The sequence below is a fragment of the Procambarus clarkii genome, chromosome 43 (assembly GCF_040958095.1).
Source record: "Procambarus clarkii isolate CNS0578487 chromosome 43, FALCON_Pclarkii_2.0, whole genome shotgun sequence".
NCBI classification, from domain to species: Eukaryota; Metazoa; Arthropoda; class Malacostraca; order Decapoda; family Cambaridae; genus Procambarus; species Procambarus clarkii.
In genome coordinates this window covers 10441764-10460779 of record NC_091192.1, presented here as the reverse complement: position 1 = coordinate 10460779, position 19016 = coordinate 10441764, and the positions used below count along the sequence as shown (strand labels likewise).

At 44.4% G+C, this 19016-nt stretch overlaps 1 protein-coding gene across 1 annotated transcript in view; it reads left to right on the top strand.

The window, feature by feature from the left end:
• Window positions 1–17434, top strand: part of mRpL43 (mitochondrial ribosomal protein L43) — a 44744-nt gene extending 27310 nt beyond the window's left edge. The window contains exons 3-4 of the mRNA XM_045738461.2: window positions 5922–6124; window positions 16828–17434. Coding sequence (XP_045594417.1) covers window positions 5922–6124; window positions 16828–16932 — 308 coding nt within the window. The 3' untranslated portion in view covers window positions 16933–17434. The remainder of the gene's footprint in view (window positions 1–5921; window positions 6125–16827) is intronic.
• The last annotated feature ends 1582 nt before the right edge of the window (window positions 17435–19016 follow it).

The window sequence follows — 19016 nt, the reverse complement described above, 5'->3', positions numbered from 1 at the left end:
GAATTTACTCAGTTTCTATGATCGAGCCACAGAGATATTACAGGAAAGAGATGGTTGGGTTGACTGCATCTATCTGGACCTAAAAAAGGCTTTCGACAGAGTTCCACATAAGAGGTTGTTCTGGAAACTGGAAAATATTGGAGGGGTGACAAGTAAGCTTCTATCATGGATGAAAAATTTTCTGACTGATAGAAAAATGAGGGCAGTAATCAGAGGCAATGTATCAGAATGGAGAAATGTCACAAGTGGAGTACCACAGGGTTCAGTTCTTGCACCAGTGATGTTTATTGTGTACATAAATGATCTACCAGTTGGTATACAGAATTATATGAACATGTTTGCTGATGATGCTAAGATAATAGGAAGGATAAGAAATTTAGATGACTGTCATGCCCTTCAAGAAGACCTGGACAAAATAAGTATATGGAGCACCACTTGGCAAATGGAATTTAATGTTAATAAATGTCATGTTATGGAATGTGGAATAGGAGAACATAGACCCCACACAACCTATATATTATGTGAGAAATCTTTAAAGAATTCTGATAAAGAAAGAGATCTAGGAGTGGTTCTAGATAGAAAACTATCACCTGAGGACCACATAAAGAATATTGTGCAAGGAGCCTATGCTATGCTTTCTAACTTCAGAATTGCATTTAAATACATGGATGGCAATATACTAAAGAAATTGTTCATGACTTTTGTTAGGCCAAAGCTAGAATATGCAGCTGTTGTGTGGTGCCCATATCTTAAGAAGCACATCAACAAACTGGAAAAGGTGCAAAGACATGCTACTAAGTGGCTCCCAGAACTGAAGGGCCAGAGCTACGAGGAGAGGTTAGAAGCATTAAATATGCCAAAACTAGAAGACAGAAGAAAAAGAGGTGATATGATCACTACATACAAAATAGTTACAGGAATTGATAAAATCGACAGGGAAGACTTCCTGAGACCTGGAATTTCAAGAACAAGAGGTCATAGATTTAAACTAGCTAAACACAGATGCCGAAGAAATATAAGAAAATTCACCTTCGCAAATAGAGTGGTAGACGGTTGGAACAAGTTAAGTGAGAAGGTGGTGGAGGCCAAGACCGTCAGTAGTTTCAAAGCGTTATATGACAAAGAGTGCTGGGAAGACGGGACACCACGAGCGTAGCTCTCATCCTGTAACTACACTTAGGTAATTACACTTAGGTAATTACTACCCCAGAAGGGGAATTCCCAGAGACTGCCCGAGTCTCAAAACCATCGAACCCCACCCCGACCCCGAACTCGCAGACGGTAAGGAACTGGATGGAGGAAGGAAGGGGGGATCCAGGGAAAATACAAGGGGGCATGGAAGGAACCAAAGCCAAAGTCAAGAAATAAAGTTAAGTTCATAAATGGCCTCCTATTAGAGTTAAACTCAATATTTGGGGCATTCACGGAAACTCATACAAAAGATTACATGGATGGTGAAATCTGGATTCCAAATTATAATCTATATAGATGTGATAGAAAAACTAGGTCAAATGGAGGAGTAGGTCTGTATATTAAAGAGGACCTGGTATGCACAGAACTACTAAACTCAACTAATGTGGTGGTAGAAGTACTTGGAATGAAGGTAGAGAAACTAAAACTAATTATTATTCTAATATATAAACCGCCAGATACAACGATTGAGGAATTCACAGAGCAGATGCACAAAATAGAGAACATACTTGACAACCTAGCAAACCCAGCTCCAGATATTATCTTCCTTGGAGATTTCAATTTACCGAGTCTAAGATGGAGAACGGCAAACACAAATATCATAGCAGGGAATGACCTGGGAAATAACCAACCACAGGTCAGAGAACTTTTGAGATTCTGTGACAAATTCTCGCTCAATCAACAGATTACAGAACCAACTAGGAACGAAAACACACTAGACTTGTTATTCACAAACAATGATGAACTAATCAGGGATATCACAATCTCGGATACTTCATACTCAGACCATAAGCTCATTGAAGTGCGAACTAGCATAAATAACGGTAGTAGGTCTTAGAGACCCAACAAGCGAGAAGGAATATTCAATCAATTCAATTTCAACAATAAGAGGATTGACTGGGAAAAAATAAATGTAGACCTTGCAACCATTCAATGGGAGACGGTCTTAAGCGACAAAACTCCCACACAGGGAATAGCTCAACTGACAGCTGAAGCTTACAAGGTCTGCTTGAAGCACGTACCTGTGAGGAGGGGCAGAAAGAGGACCACTCTAGAAAGAGAACGCGGACGACTGTACAGGAGAGGGAAAAAAATAACGGAAATGCTTCGGCAGACACAACTATCACAAGCAAGGAAAAAAAAGCCTAAGCAGGGAGATTGAGGAAATAGAACAAACGTTGAAGCGATCATATGAGTCTGAGGAAATGGAATTGGAACAGAAAGCTATACAAGAGATAAGGAAAAATCCGAAATAGTTTTTTCACATACGCAAAATCGAAATCCAAAACCTCGACCAGTATTGGACCGTTAATTACAAATGAAGGTACGTACACAGAGGACAACAAAGAGATTAGTGAAATTCTAAGAAGCCAGTATGAGGCTATGTTTAGCACACCAATAAAAAACATGAAAGTTGATGACCCAGACAGCTTCTTTATGAATGACATTCAAGCAGCAGATGATATAACGGATATTACCACAAACTCGGAAGACTTTGAAAGAGAAATTGACAATATGCCTATGCACTCAGCTCTTGGGCCTGACTCATGGAATTCAATATTCATAAAGAAATGTAAAGTACCAGTAGTGAGAGCACTCAGCGTAATATGGAGAAAGAGCCTGGATACAGGGAAGATACCAGCAGCACTTAAATCTGCAGATATAGCTCCGTTGCACAAGGGGGGGAGTAAAGCCTTGGCAAAAAATTATAGGCTAGTTGCACTAACATCACACATAATAAAAGTGTTTGAAAGAGTGATTAGGAATCAAATTTCTAGTTTTATGGAAAACAATGAATTGCACAATCCAGGACAACATGGATTTAGAGTGGGAAGATCCTGTCTGTCACAGTTACTCAACCACTATGACAAAATCACAGAAGCCCTAGAAGAAAAGCAAAATGCAGATGTTGTATACACAGACTTTGCAAAGGCGTTCGACAAATGTGACCATGGGGTGATAGCTCACAAAATGAGGTCAATGGGACTAACTGGAAAAGTAGGACCATGGATACTCAATTTCCTGTCGAACAGAACACAAAGAGTAACAGTCAATCAGATAAAATAGAGTCCAAGCGATGTTAAAAGCTCTGTACCTCAAGGTACGGTCCTTGCACCGCTACTGTTCCTTATTCTCATATCTGATATAGACAAAAATACACGCCACAGCTTCGTGTCGTCCTTTGCAGATGACACAAAAATCAGCATGAAAATTACCTCTGCTGAAGACATTGAAAAACTACAAGCAGATGTCAACAAAGTTTTTGATTGGGCAGCAGAAAATAACATGATGTTTAACAGTGATAAATTTCAGGTACTCAGGTACGGCAAAAATGAGGATCTGAAACATAATACAGGGTACAAAACACAATCGAATCTTCCCATAGTAGAAAAACAGCATGTCGAGGATTTGGGAATAATGATGTCTGACGATCTAACGTTTAGGGAGCATAACCAAGCAAATATCGCGTCAGCAAGAAAAATGATCGGATGGATTACGAGAACTTTCAAATCCAGGGAACCCATCACAATGGGTGTACTCTTCAAGTCACTTGTGTTGTCCCGTCTCGAGTACTGCTTAGTACTCACTTCCCCCTTCAGAGCAGGAGAGATTGCTGAAATAGAGGGAATACAGAGAACATATACGGCACGCATAAACGAGATAAAACACCTAAATTATTGGGATCGTCTTAAAGCTCTCCAAATGTACTCTCTAGAAAGGAGACGAGAGAGATACCAAATAATATACACATGGAAAATACTGGAGGGTCAGGTCCCAAATCTACACAGTAAAATAACAACGTACTGGAGTGAACGATATGGAAGAAAATGCAAGATTGAACCAGTGAAGAGCAGAGGTGCCATAGGCACAGAGAGCACTGTATAAACATCAGGGGTCCGCGGTTGTTCAACGTCCTCCCAGCGACTATAAGAAATATTGCCGGAACAACCGTGGACATCAAGAGAGAAAACTGGACGGTTTTCTAAGAGAAGTTCCGGATCAGCCAGGCTGTGGTGGGTACGTGGCCCTGCGGGCCGCTCCAAGCAACAGCCTGGTGGACCAAACTCTCACAAGTCGAGCCTGGCCTCGGGCCGGGCTTGGGGAGTAGAAGAACTCCCAGAACCCCATCAACCAGGTATCAACCAGCAACCAACACCTCTTAAGTCCCAACACGAACCAAAACGGGGCAGCCCCAGGGCTCCCGGGAGCAAACAAACGAGAGCGTTGCCACCATCAAAGCTCAACATGCAACGCCTCTGCTGCTTGCACCCGCTTAATCAGCAAAACAACTGGGTAACTGAGCCATAACGAGCAACAAAACTCGTAGGACTCCGGGTCGAAGGTGTCACCGACCCCACAGGCAGCAGACGGAGGCAAAACAGAGTCACCCTGAGACAAGGGGTGAAAGCAACCCTCAAACTCGCTGGAAGCGAGGGGGGACTCCGGGGTCACATCCATCGGACCCACACGCCCAATGGGGTTTCCCAGGGTCCCGAGTGTTTACTATAATAGGACTCGCGCTCGGGTAATCCCAGGCAGGGTACTGCTAACCGGCGCCCAAAGCTACCAAACAACTTTCTAAGAACTGAACCCCCGGGACGTGTACACTCACGGGAACCTAGCAGGGGGAACCACCAGAATAATACTCGGAACACAAGGGACACAGAGGGGCAAGAATGAAGACAGACCCCCACCAGGTAGATAAACAAAAAGAAAAAGAAAACCCCGCAAGAAGACAGCGTATCCTGGTGGAACAGAGCCGGCCGCCATAAAGGTGAAAACAAGCTGTGCAGCACCCTGTGCCCCACCAGTGCAAAACTACCCCTTACCCTAAGGCGAACAAGGGAGACAAAACAACCGAGCACATAAAGGGCGGCCGAAAACCAAGCAGTAAACGGCCTAGCAGGGGCAGAACCCAAGGAACTTGTGGAAGGTGGCCCCAAGTCCCAAGGGCAGTACTTATAGGGCACCTAGGGAAGGGAACCCTAGGCGCATGCAGCCCGAGTATTGGAGACTCGCTCCCGGCTCACGCACCACCTAGAAGACAGACACCACACTCTAGGTACAGTGCTGAAACGACTGGAGCCGGAGCACACAACCGGTGTCTATAGCATCAGCCGAAGAATTGATGGGTGGATAGCCTGTGTGAGAGGTCTGGGGCTCCCCTTCCCCCTCCTGGGGAGGGGGGAGCTGCACAGACAGCAGCGCGGTGACGTGTGACGTCATACTAGTTTGCTTGTTTTCTGTTGGGGAGTTCTATCCACTAGTTCGGCTTTTGGTAGCAATTTTAACCAGAATAGGGGTTTGTTTTGGAATGCTTACCTTTCTGGATGCTTGACCTGGTCAATGGCAGACATAGAATGCTTCCAACCACACGTTGGTGTCTATAGGCCATTGCTCCCTTTGCCTCTCTGAGGGGGCCAGATTCTGGCTCGTGGTCCCTGGTAGGCCCTAGAACTCCATACACATGACTGATGCCAAAGTGTGACATTAACATATCAGCCTGGTATAGCTCCGGGAAGCCGACGGGGCTCCCCCCAGAAATTTGTGTTAAACTATTTTGTCAAATCATATATGTATGTACAGGTATTGTGCAGTCTAAGGGGTAATGCCTCAGTCTAATATATCAAACATTAGCCCAGTAGCTTCAGGAAGCCTCTAGGGCTCACCCAGAAAATGGCATTTCATTACCTTCAACGTTGGTTTTTAATGTCTTGAATATTTTTCAGTGAATGGAGGCGAGGAATACATATCTACACACAAGCAAACATATGAAGAAATAAAAAAGTGGGTAGAGTATTTAAGAACACGGTCAGGGTATCCAGTGGAGCTCCTGCGAAAGTACCAGCATACAGATCATCCTTCAATTCAAGGCGCTTGGACACCATGGATTCATCGGGATCCAATTATCAACATTGCAGAATATCCAAATGTAAGTTAGTATTGTGTGTGTGTGTAATTACCTAAGTGTAATTACCTAAGTGTAGTTACAGGATGAGAGCTACGCTCGTGGTGTCCCGTCTTCCCAGCACTCTTTGTCATATAACGCTTTGAAACTACTGACGGTCTTGGCCTCCACCACCTTCTCACTTAACTTGTTCCAACCGTCTACCACTCTATTTGCGAAGGTGAATTTTCTTATATTTCTTCGGCATCTGTGTTTAGCTAGTTTAAATCTATGACCTCTTGTTCTTGAAGTTCCAGGTCTCAGGAAGTCTTCCCTGTCGATTTTATCAATTCCTGTTACTATTTTGTACGTAGTGATCATATCACCTCTTTTTCTTCTGTCTTCTAGTTTTGGCATATTTAATGCTTCTAACCTCTCCTCGTAGCTCTTGCCCTTCAGTTCTGGGAGCCACTTAGTAGCATGCCTTTGCACCTTTTCCAGTATCCCCAGTGTGTGTGTGTGTGTGTGTTCCAGTATGTGTAATTACCTAAGTGTAATTACCTAAGTGTAGTTACAGGATGAGAGCTACGCTCGTGGTGTCCCGTCTTCCCAGCACTCTTTGTCATATAACGCTTTGAAACTACTGACGGTCTTGGCCTCCACCACCTTCTCACTTAACTTGTTCCAACCGTCTACCACTCTATTTGCGAAGGTGAATTTTCTTATATTTCTTTGGCATCTGTGTTTAGCTAGTTTAAATCTATGACCTCTTGTTCTTGAAATTCCAGGTCTCAGGAAGTCTTCCCTGTCGATTTTATCAATTCCTGTTACTATTTTGTATGTAGTGATCATATCACCTCTTTTTCTTCTGTCTTCTAGTTTTGGCATATTTAATGCTTCTAACCTCTCCTCGTAGCTCTTGCCCTTCAGTTCTGGGAGCCACTTAGTAGCATGTCTTTGCACCTTTTCCAGTTTTTTGATGTGCTTCTTAAGATATGGGCACCACACAACAGCTGCATATTCTAGCTTTGGCCTAACAAAAGTCATGAACAATTTCTTTAGTATATCGCCATCCATGTATTTAAATGCAATTCTGAAGTTAGAAAGCATAGCATAGGCTCCTTGCACAATATTCTTTATGTGGTCCTCAGGTGATAGTTTTCTATCTAGAACCACTCCTAGATCTCTTTCTTTATCAGAATTCTTTAAAGATTTCTCACATAATATATAGGTTGTGTGGGGTCTATGTTCTCCTATTCCACATTCCATAACATGACATTTATTAACATTAAATTCCATTTGCCAAGTGGTGCTCCATATACTTATTTTGTCCAGGTCTTTTTGAAGGGCATGACAGTCATCTAAATTTCTTATCCTTCCTATTATCTTAGCATCATCAGCAAACATGTTCATATAATTCTGTATACCAACTGGTAGATCATTTATGTACACAATAAACATCACTGGTGCAAGAACTGAACCCTGTGGTACTCCACTTGTGACATTTCTCCATTCTGATACATTGCCTCTGATTACTGCCCTCATTTTTCTATCAGTCAGAAAATTTTTCATCCATGATAGAAGCTTACCTGTCACCCCTCCAATATTTTCCAGTTTCCAGAATAACCTCTTATGTGGAACTCTGTCGAAAGCCTTTTTTAGGTCCAGATAGATGCAGTCAACCCAACCATCTCTTTCCTGTAATATCTCTGTGGCTCGATCATAGAAACTGAGTAAATTCGATACACAGGATCTTCCAGATCGAAAACCATACTGTCTGTCTGATATTATATCATTTCTCTCTAGGTGTTCTACCCATTTAGTTTTGATTAGTTTTTCCAATACTTTCACTATTACACTTGTCAATGATACAGGTCTATAATTGAGGGGGTCTTCCCTGCTGCCACTTTTGTAGATTGGAACTATGTTAGCCTGTTTCCACCCGTCTGCTACGATTCCTGTACACAGGGATGCCTGAAAGATCAGGTGAAGTGGAATGCTGAGCTCAGATGCACATTCTCTCAGAACCCATGGTGAAACGCCATCTGGGCCAGCTGCTTTGTTCTTACCGAGCTCCTTGAGCATTTTTTCCACTTCGTCTCTAGACACCTCTATGTGTTCTATGTTGTTCTCTGGAATTCTTATTGTATCTGGTTCCCTAAAGATTTCATTTTGTACAAACACACTTTGGAACTTTTCGTTTAGTGTTTCACACATTTCCTTTTCATCTTCTGTGAATCTATTTCCCATTTTCAACCTCTGAATATTATCCTTTACCTGCAATTTGTTGTTTATGAATTTATAGAATAGACCTGGTTCTGTTTTACATTTGTCCGCAATCCCTTTTTCAAAATTTCTTTCTGCCTCTCTCCTCACTGCCGTGTAGTTGTTTCTCGCATCTTTGTATCGCTGGTATGTTTGGGGGTTCGGCGTCTTCCTGTATTGATTCCATTTTTGTGTCTTTCGGTCTCTAGCCCTCTCGCAATTTCTATTGAACCAATCCTGTTTCCTAGTTCTGCATCTCTGTTTTGGTATAAATTTTTTTGTGCCTTTATCATATATTTCACAAAACTTGCCATACATCTCATTCACTTCCTTGCCTAGCATCAAGTCTGTCCAATTATACTCACTAAAAAAATTTCAAAGGTCACCATAATGTCCTCTCCTGAAGTCTGGTTTTTCAACTGCTTCAACCTCCTTATTTTCTTCCAGCTTATAACGCATTGCATACTTTATTCCCAAAAAGACATGGTCACTTTTACCCAAGGGAGGAAGGTACTGAATGTCAAATATCTCTTCCTCCTTCCTGGTAAATATCAAATCTAGCATGGAGGGAACGTCCCCTTCCCTCATCCTCGTAGCTTGTTTAACATGTTGATACAAGAATGTTTCCAGGATGAGGTCTACAAATTTACAGGTCCAAAAATCTTCTGTTTTAGCTTCATATGCTTCCCAGTCTATGGATTTCAAGTTGAAGTCACCGACTATCAACAGTCGTGATCTATCGTTATCCGCTCTCGCTATAATCTCTCTCATTATTGTTATAAGACCTTCACGTTTACTATCTAGCTCCTCCTTTGACCATGTGCTGCTTGGCGGTGGACTATATGCATTTATCATCATTAGTTTATCATCCTCATAGCAGATCTCTAGTGCTATTATGTCAACTTCTTGTGGATTGGCAGTCATTATTTCCTTCACCTTTAGGTGTTCTTTTACCAGCACAGCAACGCCACCGCCTTTCCTAATTTTTCTGTCCCGTCTCCAAATTGAGTAGCCCCTCGGGAATATGACCTCATTTAAAATTACATCTTCAAGTTTTGTCTCCGTGAGTGCAACAATGTCTGGTGTCTGCAGCTGTATTACATCACTTAACTCCAGTATCTTCGATCTCACTCCATCTATGTTGGTGTATGCAATCTTCAGGAACTTGTTCCCCCTCTCCTTATTCTTCACTCCCCCTCTCTCTATTGATTTTGTTGGTTTGCCTTTATGTACCACTTTACTGGTTTGCCTACCCCTATCACTTTGTAGAAAAAAGAATTTATTTCTTCTTCATTCCTGCTCTCATTTAAATGTTTTGCCTCGGCGAGGTTCAGTTTCAGCTTCTCTCTATCTTCTTTTGAAAGATCTCGTCTTAATGACCACCCTTTCCCATCCTCATCCCTTTGCAATTTTCTAGCATTCCTTAGTACTTCTTCCATCTGTTTGGCACCGTTTAGGGTGATCCTCAAAGGTCGATCTTTCCCTTTTATGTACCTGCCTATTCTCCTGTAGTCGCACACATTCTCTCTGTTTGTAAGACCTTCCACGAGGCCAACAATTTTATCTACTACTTTAGCTTCTTCTACAGCTCTTTCTGACCTAGATGTTATCGCCTTTTCTTTGCAGCCAAAAATGATCAGGGACTTACTCCGATCAACTGTGTTTTGCACCAACTTCGGGTTAGATGCCAATTCTTTCCTCACTTCTAGCCTAATGTTTGTTTTATCTTGGTTGCTGCAGTGTTTGACTTCCTTTACTGCTTCTTCTATTTTTTCTTTCTCCTTGGCCACTTGTGCATAAGTGAGTTGCATATCTTTCTTGCACTGTTCTATTCCCTGTGTAACTTCCTCCATCTGTGCTGACAAAAGCTGTTTCTCCTGTTGAATTTCCTTGCCTAACCTATTGTAGTCATTTATGTTTAAATTTACTTTAACTTCTTCCAAAGCTATTTTTAAGAGTTTATTTTCTTCTTCCATGGCTTTGCAATTTGTTTCCAATTGATTCTTATCCTTGCGCAAGTCTTTCACTAAACCCTCAAGACATAATACTTTGCTATTCAAATGGTCATTACTTTCTTTCAATTTACTAATTATTTCTACATGAGAGTTCACTATAGTATCTAAATTTACCAACTTGTTATGTAGACTACTAATATCAATGCTTTCTTCATTGAATCCCTCAAAATCAAGCTCTGTTTTGTTTTTCCCCTTGCCAGTGGCCATCTTGAATGTTCTTCTCTGCACTGTAAACACTAGGGCAACTTTTTCTCATCCGATTTTTCACTTCCCTTAGCACTTTCCTGTTATCTCACCTATTTTTCAAGAGCACTATACCTTTATGTTCTCTGGGACACCACTCACTACCATCAACCTGTACTACAATACTTAGGATTGTTGAAATATGCTGGAGCTCCTCTGCTGCAAGTGTTGACCCTAGGGGTGTCACCTTTTTTCACACACACACACCTAGGGGTGTGTGTGTGTGTTTATGTATTTAAAGATTATGGTGGCTATTTCCAATGATAATATATACAAAACCATTGCTACTATTAAGCAAAGTAATTATACAAAATAAAGACCTTGATGAACTAATAAAATCATTAATTATGTGAAGGGGAAAGGGAAATTTTGTGAATATCCCTCCACTTCTGTAATGGTAAAAATCTAGGGGTTACCGAGTTGCTGGGAAGGGGCCTAAGTGTGCCCTTCGACTCCTGGTGGCCTTTCCTTCCTTGGTCAGGTATTACTGGTAGCTCTTATGCCTAGACGCTTGATTAGAGGATTTTTCCCTATTTTTCAGGTATTTTTCAAATTTTCTTATATTACAGAGCTCAATAATGCCTGATCTCAGGATGCCTAGGCATTTTGTGTGTTGTCTCAGGGTCTTTGGTGTGCATGGTCCTTTCCTCCTCCTCCTTGTCTTGGACCTACCAAACTGTCCACTCCTCTACATCATTCGTGACAACATTGCAAGAATGTGCTTGCTGTGACCCATTCCTTATTACAGCCAACTTGCCTTTCCTTATTTCAATGTGGTTTTTCTCTAGATCCTCTCCTTTCTCAATGGGTTCGTGCTTTGTCCTACATTCTTGTGAACCTGGAACATTCTGGAATTCCAGGTTTGCCAGGTTGTCTTGGCTATTGGCTTGTTTCCCCTGGATCCAGGATTTTTATTGGTTTGTCTCCATCCATCTAGAGCAGGGGTTCTTATCCTGGGGTCCGTGGACCTCCTAAGGTAACTCGGGTTCCACAAGAGATAGTAATAAATAGGCTAATTCTAAACACATGTAAATGTATTTTCTGAGTCAGTTTTGTGTTTAATTTTTCTTCTCTAACCTACATAAAGATCAAAGACAGGAATCATCTCCTTTCTGTTGACAATGAAATCAATGTGTTTTTCTGGGGAAAGCCCCTACGGCTCCCCAGAGCTATTCAGGCTGATAGGGATAGTCCTTAATTTTGGCATCAGTCGATGTGGGTGGAGTTCAAGGCCTACCGGGGACCACGGCCAGAACCTGGCCCCCTCAGAGAGGCACGAGGAGCAATGGCCCATAGAAATGCACGTGTAATTTTGGCATTCTATATGCCATCGACCGGAACAGCCACCCAGAAAGGTAAGCGCCTCAAAACAAACCCCTATTCTGGTAAAACCAATGAAAATAATGAAACAAATGGACAGTACTTCCCCAAGGGAAAAAGAGCAAACAAGTATGACGTCGCATGTTTGCGCAGCTCCCCTCTCCCCGGGAGGGGGAAGGGGGACTCTCATGCCGGCAGTCCACACCTTTAGTTCCTCGGCTGTTGGGATAAGGCTAAGTCATTGTGGCTCTAGATTCTTTGTGCTTTGCCTGGGTTCAGTACTTCTCTAAGGTGGCGTGCGAGCTTTGAGACATATTCCAGGGTACTCGGACTGCGTGTGCTTAGGGCTAACTTCGCCAAGTTCCCTGTAAGTACTGCCCTAGGGGCTTGGGGTTACCTTCCACAAGTCACCTTGGGTCTATCTCTGTTGGTCTTTCGCTGCTTGGCAATTGACCGCCCCGAGTGTTTGGGGGATTCCTCCCTTGTTTGCCTTGGGGTAAGTGGTAGTTTTTGCACTGGCAGGGGTGCGGGATACTGCACAGCTAGTATTCACCTATAACAGCGGCCGGCTCTGTTCCCTCTGGGTACGCTGTCCTCTTGCAAGGTTTCCTTTTCTTTTTGTTTTTGCATGGTGGGGGTTGGGGGTTCTGCCTTGGTGTCCCTTCCCTTTTATATTAGGGTTGTTTGTGTTTGGTAGTGCCCCCTGCTTCTTCCTCGTGAGTGAACACATCCCAATGGATCAGCTTTAGCAGTGTTGGTTGGTAACGTGGGTGCCGGTTAGCAGTACCCTGCCTGGGATAACCCTTAGGAGACTCAGCCTAGGGGCCCTGGAAAACCCCGCGGGGCGCTCGGGTCCAATGGATGTGACCCCTGGGTCTCCTCCCGCTTTTTGCGAGTTTGAGGGTTGCTCTGTCCCCTTGTCTCAGGGTGGCGCTCATTGTTTTTGCCTCTGTCATGCTGCCTGTTGGGTCGGTGACACGTTCAACCCAGAGTCCTGCGAGCTTTGTTGCTTGTTTGTGATTCGGTTCACCCAATGTGATGATGACATTATTCGGGTGCATGCAGCTCGCGTGTTGCAGGATAGGTTTAGGTTGCTTCCCCGGATGCCCCGAGGCTGCCCCTTTTTGTTTATAGGGACCCGGACTTGGGGTTGTTGGTCGCTATGGCCTTGGTTCCATCCGCGCCCCCTAATTCTTCTGCTGTTGTTCATTCGGTTTCCCCTTCCCTGCTTCCGGCTCCTAAGCATCTGAGGGTTTCGGGGTAAGGGCAGGGTTTAGAGGTGTGTGAGACTCGGGAGGTTTTGGGGGTTGCCCCTTTCCGAGGTGGCTCCGGAGGCATTCGAGTCGATACCTCCTGCCGTAGCTCCGGGGTCTCGCCAGTGAGCCTATCCTCTTCTTGCTATTCCGACTTCTCCGGCATTTTCTTGTAAGGCCGGGGCTTTGGAGGACAACTCGGCCCCGTGGGCCTGACGTGGAGGTTCCAGTGGTTGGGGAGGAGCTGACTTGAAGGCCTTGGGCCCCGTTGGACCCTGCCTGGGTTTTCTGACCCTCCGAGCGGGGCTTGCTGTTACAAAGAGTTTGATTTCTCCCCCCCCCCCCCACCTCATCGTACGACTTTGATTTGAGTTCGGTTCAGTGTCCCTGCGGGTCCTTCGGTTCCGTCCTTCCGGAGGTTTTCGGCTTTCCGCATCTCTCCGCCTGAGGTGCGGGCGGCAATTGCGGCTTACTTCCTGTGCGTCCTGGATTATGCCTCTATAACGAATCCGTCTTCCTTCAGGTTTGGGTCTTCGTCTCCATACGGGGTTTGTTATGAGGTTCCGGAGTTGTCCTTACTAGCGGACTGCCCTTTGTTTTCACTGGATGCTTAGGACACCTTCTGTTGTACCTGCATGCTGGAGTGGCGCGAGGCGTTGACTGTGGTCCAGGTTTACCTGTTAGGGCGACTTTGCGCACCTTAATGAGTGCCTTTTCGCTCCAGCTCTTCTGTGGTATGTTGGTGCGGTTCAGCTTCATGTGCAGGTTCTCTCCTTGTCGGCAGCGCTGGTGGCCGAGGACTTGCGCGCATGGAGTTCGTTGGCTCCAGTCCTGCGCCTCTTTTCTCTCCTTGAGCTGTCTTCAGATTGGCTTACGGAGGATGTAAAGGTGCTTGGGGCTGTTCCTGGGTTTAGCGCCTTGGCCTTTGCTGCTCGTGTGTCGTCTTCCCTTTTGAAGCCGTTTGCACCGATCCTGCGGGATGTGCTGTTACAGTTTTTCGCTGCGTGCCTCACGTGTTGGCAGGTGGTTCTCACTTCCTCCTTGGAATCTGCGGCGCCCTGGTTCTTAGATTGTCTTCGCCCTTTTGTCCTTTGCTGTTTGCTGCTTTTGTGGTCGAACAGTATACGCAGGCGGCTTCTTCTAGCTACCGCCTGATGTCTGACCTTTTGGTTCTCCGGGGGGCCAGGGTGGGTTCCTCCCGGAGAGGTCGTGCCAGGGCCCGCGGTTCCGCCCGTCGACAAGTCGCGGAGCCGATGCAGCCTTTGGTCCCGGCTGCGTCAGGTCAGCGCGGTGGTCGCTCTGTGTGTAGATCGGGTTCTCGTAAGGGGCAACAGCCCCTTTTGCGGTTCGCCCCATTGACGGGGGGTACAGGCTTGCTCTGTTCGCTCATGCCTCGTCCCACAATTCGTGGGCTTTATGGGTCGTTTCTCGCGGCCTTTGGTGGCTCCTCCTCCTCCGGCGGGTTCGGTGATGGTGGGGCAGGCTTCTTCTCCTGCACTCTGTCAGGTCATCTTGGGTGGGGGTGCGTTTGGGCGTGGTCGAAACGACGACATCCCTCGGGTGGGTTTCCTGCCTGTTTCCAGTTCCGAAACGGGATTGTGCAGACATTCGGTTCCTTTTGGATGACAACTCTGTCCCAGATCCGGCTTCTTTTGGAGCCAGGCTCTTGGCTGATGTCCCTGGACCTCAAGGACGTGGATTGGCACATCCCAATTCATCCGAAGTTCAAGGGCTGGCTCGGTTTTGTTGTGCGGTGTCAGAGTTACTGCTTTTGTTGTCTCTTGTTCGGGTTGAACCTGGCACCTCGTGTGTTCACACATCTTATCCGGGTCGTTATGGCCTGTCTGCGTCTGTTAGGTGTTCGGTTGTTGGCTTACCTCGACGACTATTGTGGTAGTCGTTCTGTATTGGATACTGGTTCTATTCTGTATTTTATTGGATCAACCTGGCTGTGTTCCTTCAGGTTACGAAGACACACAGCCTCACAGATGAGGCAATCACCAGGGAAGGTTGACTATAGGCCAGGCTATGGAAGTAAATGAACTCTCAAAATAGCCATCAGGTAATTATCAAATAAACAAGTCTCCTCTTTCTTGGCAGAACCTCGGATGCCTTTTTGGCAGCCTGAACATTGCCTGTGTAGCATACCCTTTGGATCACATTTGGCTCAAAATCCTTATCCATTTTTGCCATTGGGTATTCTTTTGCCATCATGCTATAGGAAATGTGTTGTGCAGATCCCGGCTTGACTTGGGTGGATTCTCGTCTATCATTTTCCTCTTCAGGTTTTTCAGGGTTCATGGATGCATTGACCTCAGCTGAGACTTTGACTTTGCTTGCCAGTCAGGAAACTCCTCTTCTGCAGTACATGCATAATGTGGTATGCATACATCTCCCACTTGGTTCTGCACTCCATCGTTACTCCTGTTGCTTCCCCAATGGTCTATGACCTCTACAAGGGAAGGAAGGTTTGCTTTGTTTCCTGTAGGGCTTCTCGAAACTTAGTCTTCAATGTGATTCACGTATGGGTGTATCAGCCAGTCTCGTTGGCTTTCGACAGAATGTGACACTTGTCATATTTTGCTTGGATTGCGGTCAGTGTTCTTGCCAATTTTATTTATCTCGTCTAATTGCATTTTGGTGTTTTGGCCCACTTGGAGGGCCCCCTCCCCCTCCTCCCACCTCCCCCAGTCCCTCTTTCAAGATAATTGGGGAGATGAACTATAGAAGTAGTTTGAGGTGCTCTGCCGATCTTTGTTTACACTATGTACTTTCTAGTTTTAGTATTTGGTCGCCTGTGTAAGAGACAGAAGGCAGGCCCTTAATACTTTCATACTTTGGGCGAGCGAGCGCCAGACACCCCAAGGTGGGCCGGCCATTCCATGTGAGTGCGCGGTAATACTGTACTGAAAAGAGTGTACTCTTTTTCAATTTTGTCACCTCAATTCTCCTCCTAGGTCTTTCATTTTGTGATCAATGTGTTCGCAATAGAATTCCCTACAGGAGTATATGCATATAATGTCCAAAACTGCAGTGCGCACCACCCGCAGCCAAGCTGAAAGCAGGTCTAGATTTTGTAATTTTTGACGCACTGACGCGTCATTTCCACACATTAGTCTAATAAATTTTTTATGCCATACTGCGTCGTCCCTGTGCAAAAGTGTTAAGCTTTGCATTTGCCAACAATTTGCACTGAACATAAACGACTCTGCAGTTTTGAATGTAAACGTTTTGGCATTTAAATATGGTTTATCATGTACCTGTAATTGAATTAGACTTGCAAACAAGAAGCCCTCCATTTTTCAAAGCATCCCACATTTTATGCCAATTTTCCCTGCAGATTTGAGCCACTGACAATTTATACACCCCTTAATTTTAATATTATTACCTCCTATGTTTACCAATGTATAGCTTTAAAAGACAGATAAGCTAGCCAATAAGTGTATTTTGGTCTCTCAATCTCTCTCTCTCTCTCAATCTCTCTCTCTCTCTCAATCTCTTTCTCTTCCCCCCCCCCACCTTCCCCACCTTATTAAGAATGCCATAAGATAATATTCTTATGGCTATTACATGGCATAGTTTTCACTTGGTGGATTAAATGATTATACCAGATAGTATCCAGAATAATAACCTGGTTTTTGTTTGTTTCTAGGAGGAGCTGTCTGCCGCTATTAAAACTGAGAAAACTGGAACAGATCAGATTTTAGAGCTAGTTGAAAGGCAGAAAATATCTGGCCGGGCAAATACATCTTCGTGATTGATAGTCACCAACTTATTAACATAGCAGGTTTTGTATGCAAGATGTTGACAAATAGTCGGTCTTATTGTATGTACTGTAATGTTTAATGATGTAAAAATAATGATTGAATTTGAGTAAAATATTTGCTTAAATATCTTGTTATTCCATACCAGAGTTAGTTTCCACCCAATTTAACGACCTATATGGGGCAGTACCCAGGTCGTTAAATGCGGGGGCTCCGCTACATCCGACGTTGATGAAGTGTCGGTAATATTTTGAGTAACATTCCGGTAAGGTATGTTATATAATGCAAATAAAATAAAGGTCATTGTGTAATTGCATTCAAAGTTAGTGCCGCACCAACGATTAAGCCAGCTAGTGGCTGCTGCATGGATGATGCGTGAACACGCTCTGATCAAATCTAGAGGGGTGGGAAAAAATTGAATAATTCATTTGTATTGCAAAATATTTTGTGTATCAATTGATGATTGCTAATGTTTTCTCAATAAAATTTTAGAGATGTTTTGTTTTACTCTCTACAGTACAGGTAATGTGTGCTTGTTATTTTTAATGTTACAAGAGAGGCTGTGGCGGCCAGGCCATGAAGACTGAGCCTCATCACTAACCCAGAGCTAGCCAAGATGAACTCTTGTATGTTACAAGAGAGGCTGTGGCGGCCAGGCCATAAAGACTGAGCCTCATCACTAACCCAGAGCTAGCCAAGATGAACTCTTGTATGTTACAAGAGAGGCTGTGGCGGCCAGGCCATAAAGACTGAGCCTCATCACTAACCCAGAGCTAGCCAAGATCAACTCTTGTATGTTACAAGAGAGGCTGTGGCGGCCAGGCCATAAAGACTGAGCCTCATCACTAACCCAGAGCTAGCCAAGATCAACTCTTGTATGTTACAAGAGAGGCTGTGGCGGCCAGGCCATAAAGACTGAGCCTCATCACTAACCCAGAGCTAGCCAAGATCAACTCTTGTATGTTACAAGAGAGGCTGTGGCGGCCAGGCCATAAAGACTGAGCCTCATCACTAACCCAGAGCTAGCCAAGATCAACTCTTGTATGTTACAAGAGAGGCTGTGGCGGCCAGGCCATAAAGACTGAGCCTCATCACTAACCCAGAGCTAGCCAAGATGAACTCTTGTATGTTACAAGAGAGGCTGTGGCGGCCAGGCCATAAAGACTGAGCCTCATCACTAACCCAGAGCTAGCCAAGATCAACTCTTGTATGTTACAAGAGAGGCTGTGGCGGCCAGGCCATAAAGACTGAGCCTCATCACTAACCCAGAGCTAGCCAAGATCAACTCTTGTATGTTACAAGAGAGGCTGTGGCGGCCAGGCCATAAAGACTGAGCCTCATCACTAACCCAGAGCTAGCCAAGATGAACTCTTGTATGTTACAAGAGAGGCTGTGGCGGCCAGGCCATAAAGACTGAGCCTCATCACTAACCCAGAGCTAGCCAAGATGAACTCTTGTATGTTACAAGAGAGGCTGTGGCGGCCAGGCCATGAAGACTGAGCCTCATCACTAACCCAGAGCTAGCCAAGATGAACTCTTGTATGTTACAAGAGAGGCTGTGGCGGCCAGGCCATGAAGACTGAGCCTCATCACTAACCCAGAGCTAGCCAAGATGAACTCTTGTATGTTACAAGAGAGGCTGTGGCGGCCAGGCCATGAAGACTGAGCCTCATCACTAACCCAGAGCTAGCCAAGATCAACTCTTGTATGTTTACCTTTTCTCTGCTAAAGATAGAAGATACATTTACAAAGACTAATATGTAGCTATTGTTGAAAAAAAAAGTTTTAATACTGTAATAAAATTGATAAACTGACTTAATATTTTTATGAATCTGAAGATTACGAATCTGTGAAGATCGTGTCATTCTCTGGCGCTTATTTTGTATTATTCAGTATACATTCAGTATGCATGTATACAGTATGTACACTTACTTCAGGCATTCACTTCACATAACAGCTGCGCCTACTACTAATTCACATGTGAGTAATGCACTGCACTTTAATAAACAAAAAATGTTGACTAACAACTGTAATGCACTTGTATAATTGAAACTTATTTCTGTATTTACACTGTGTA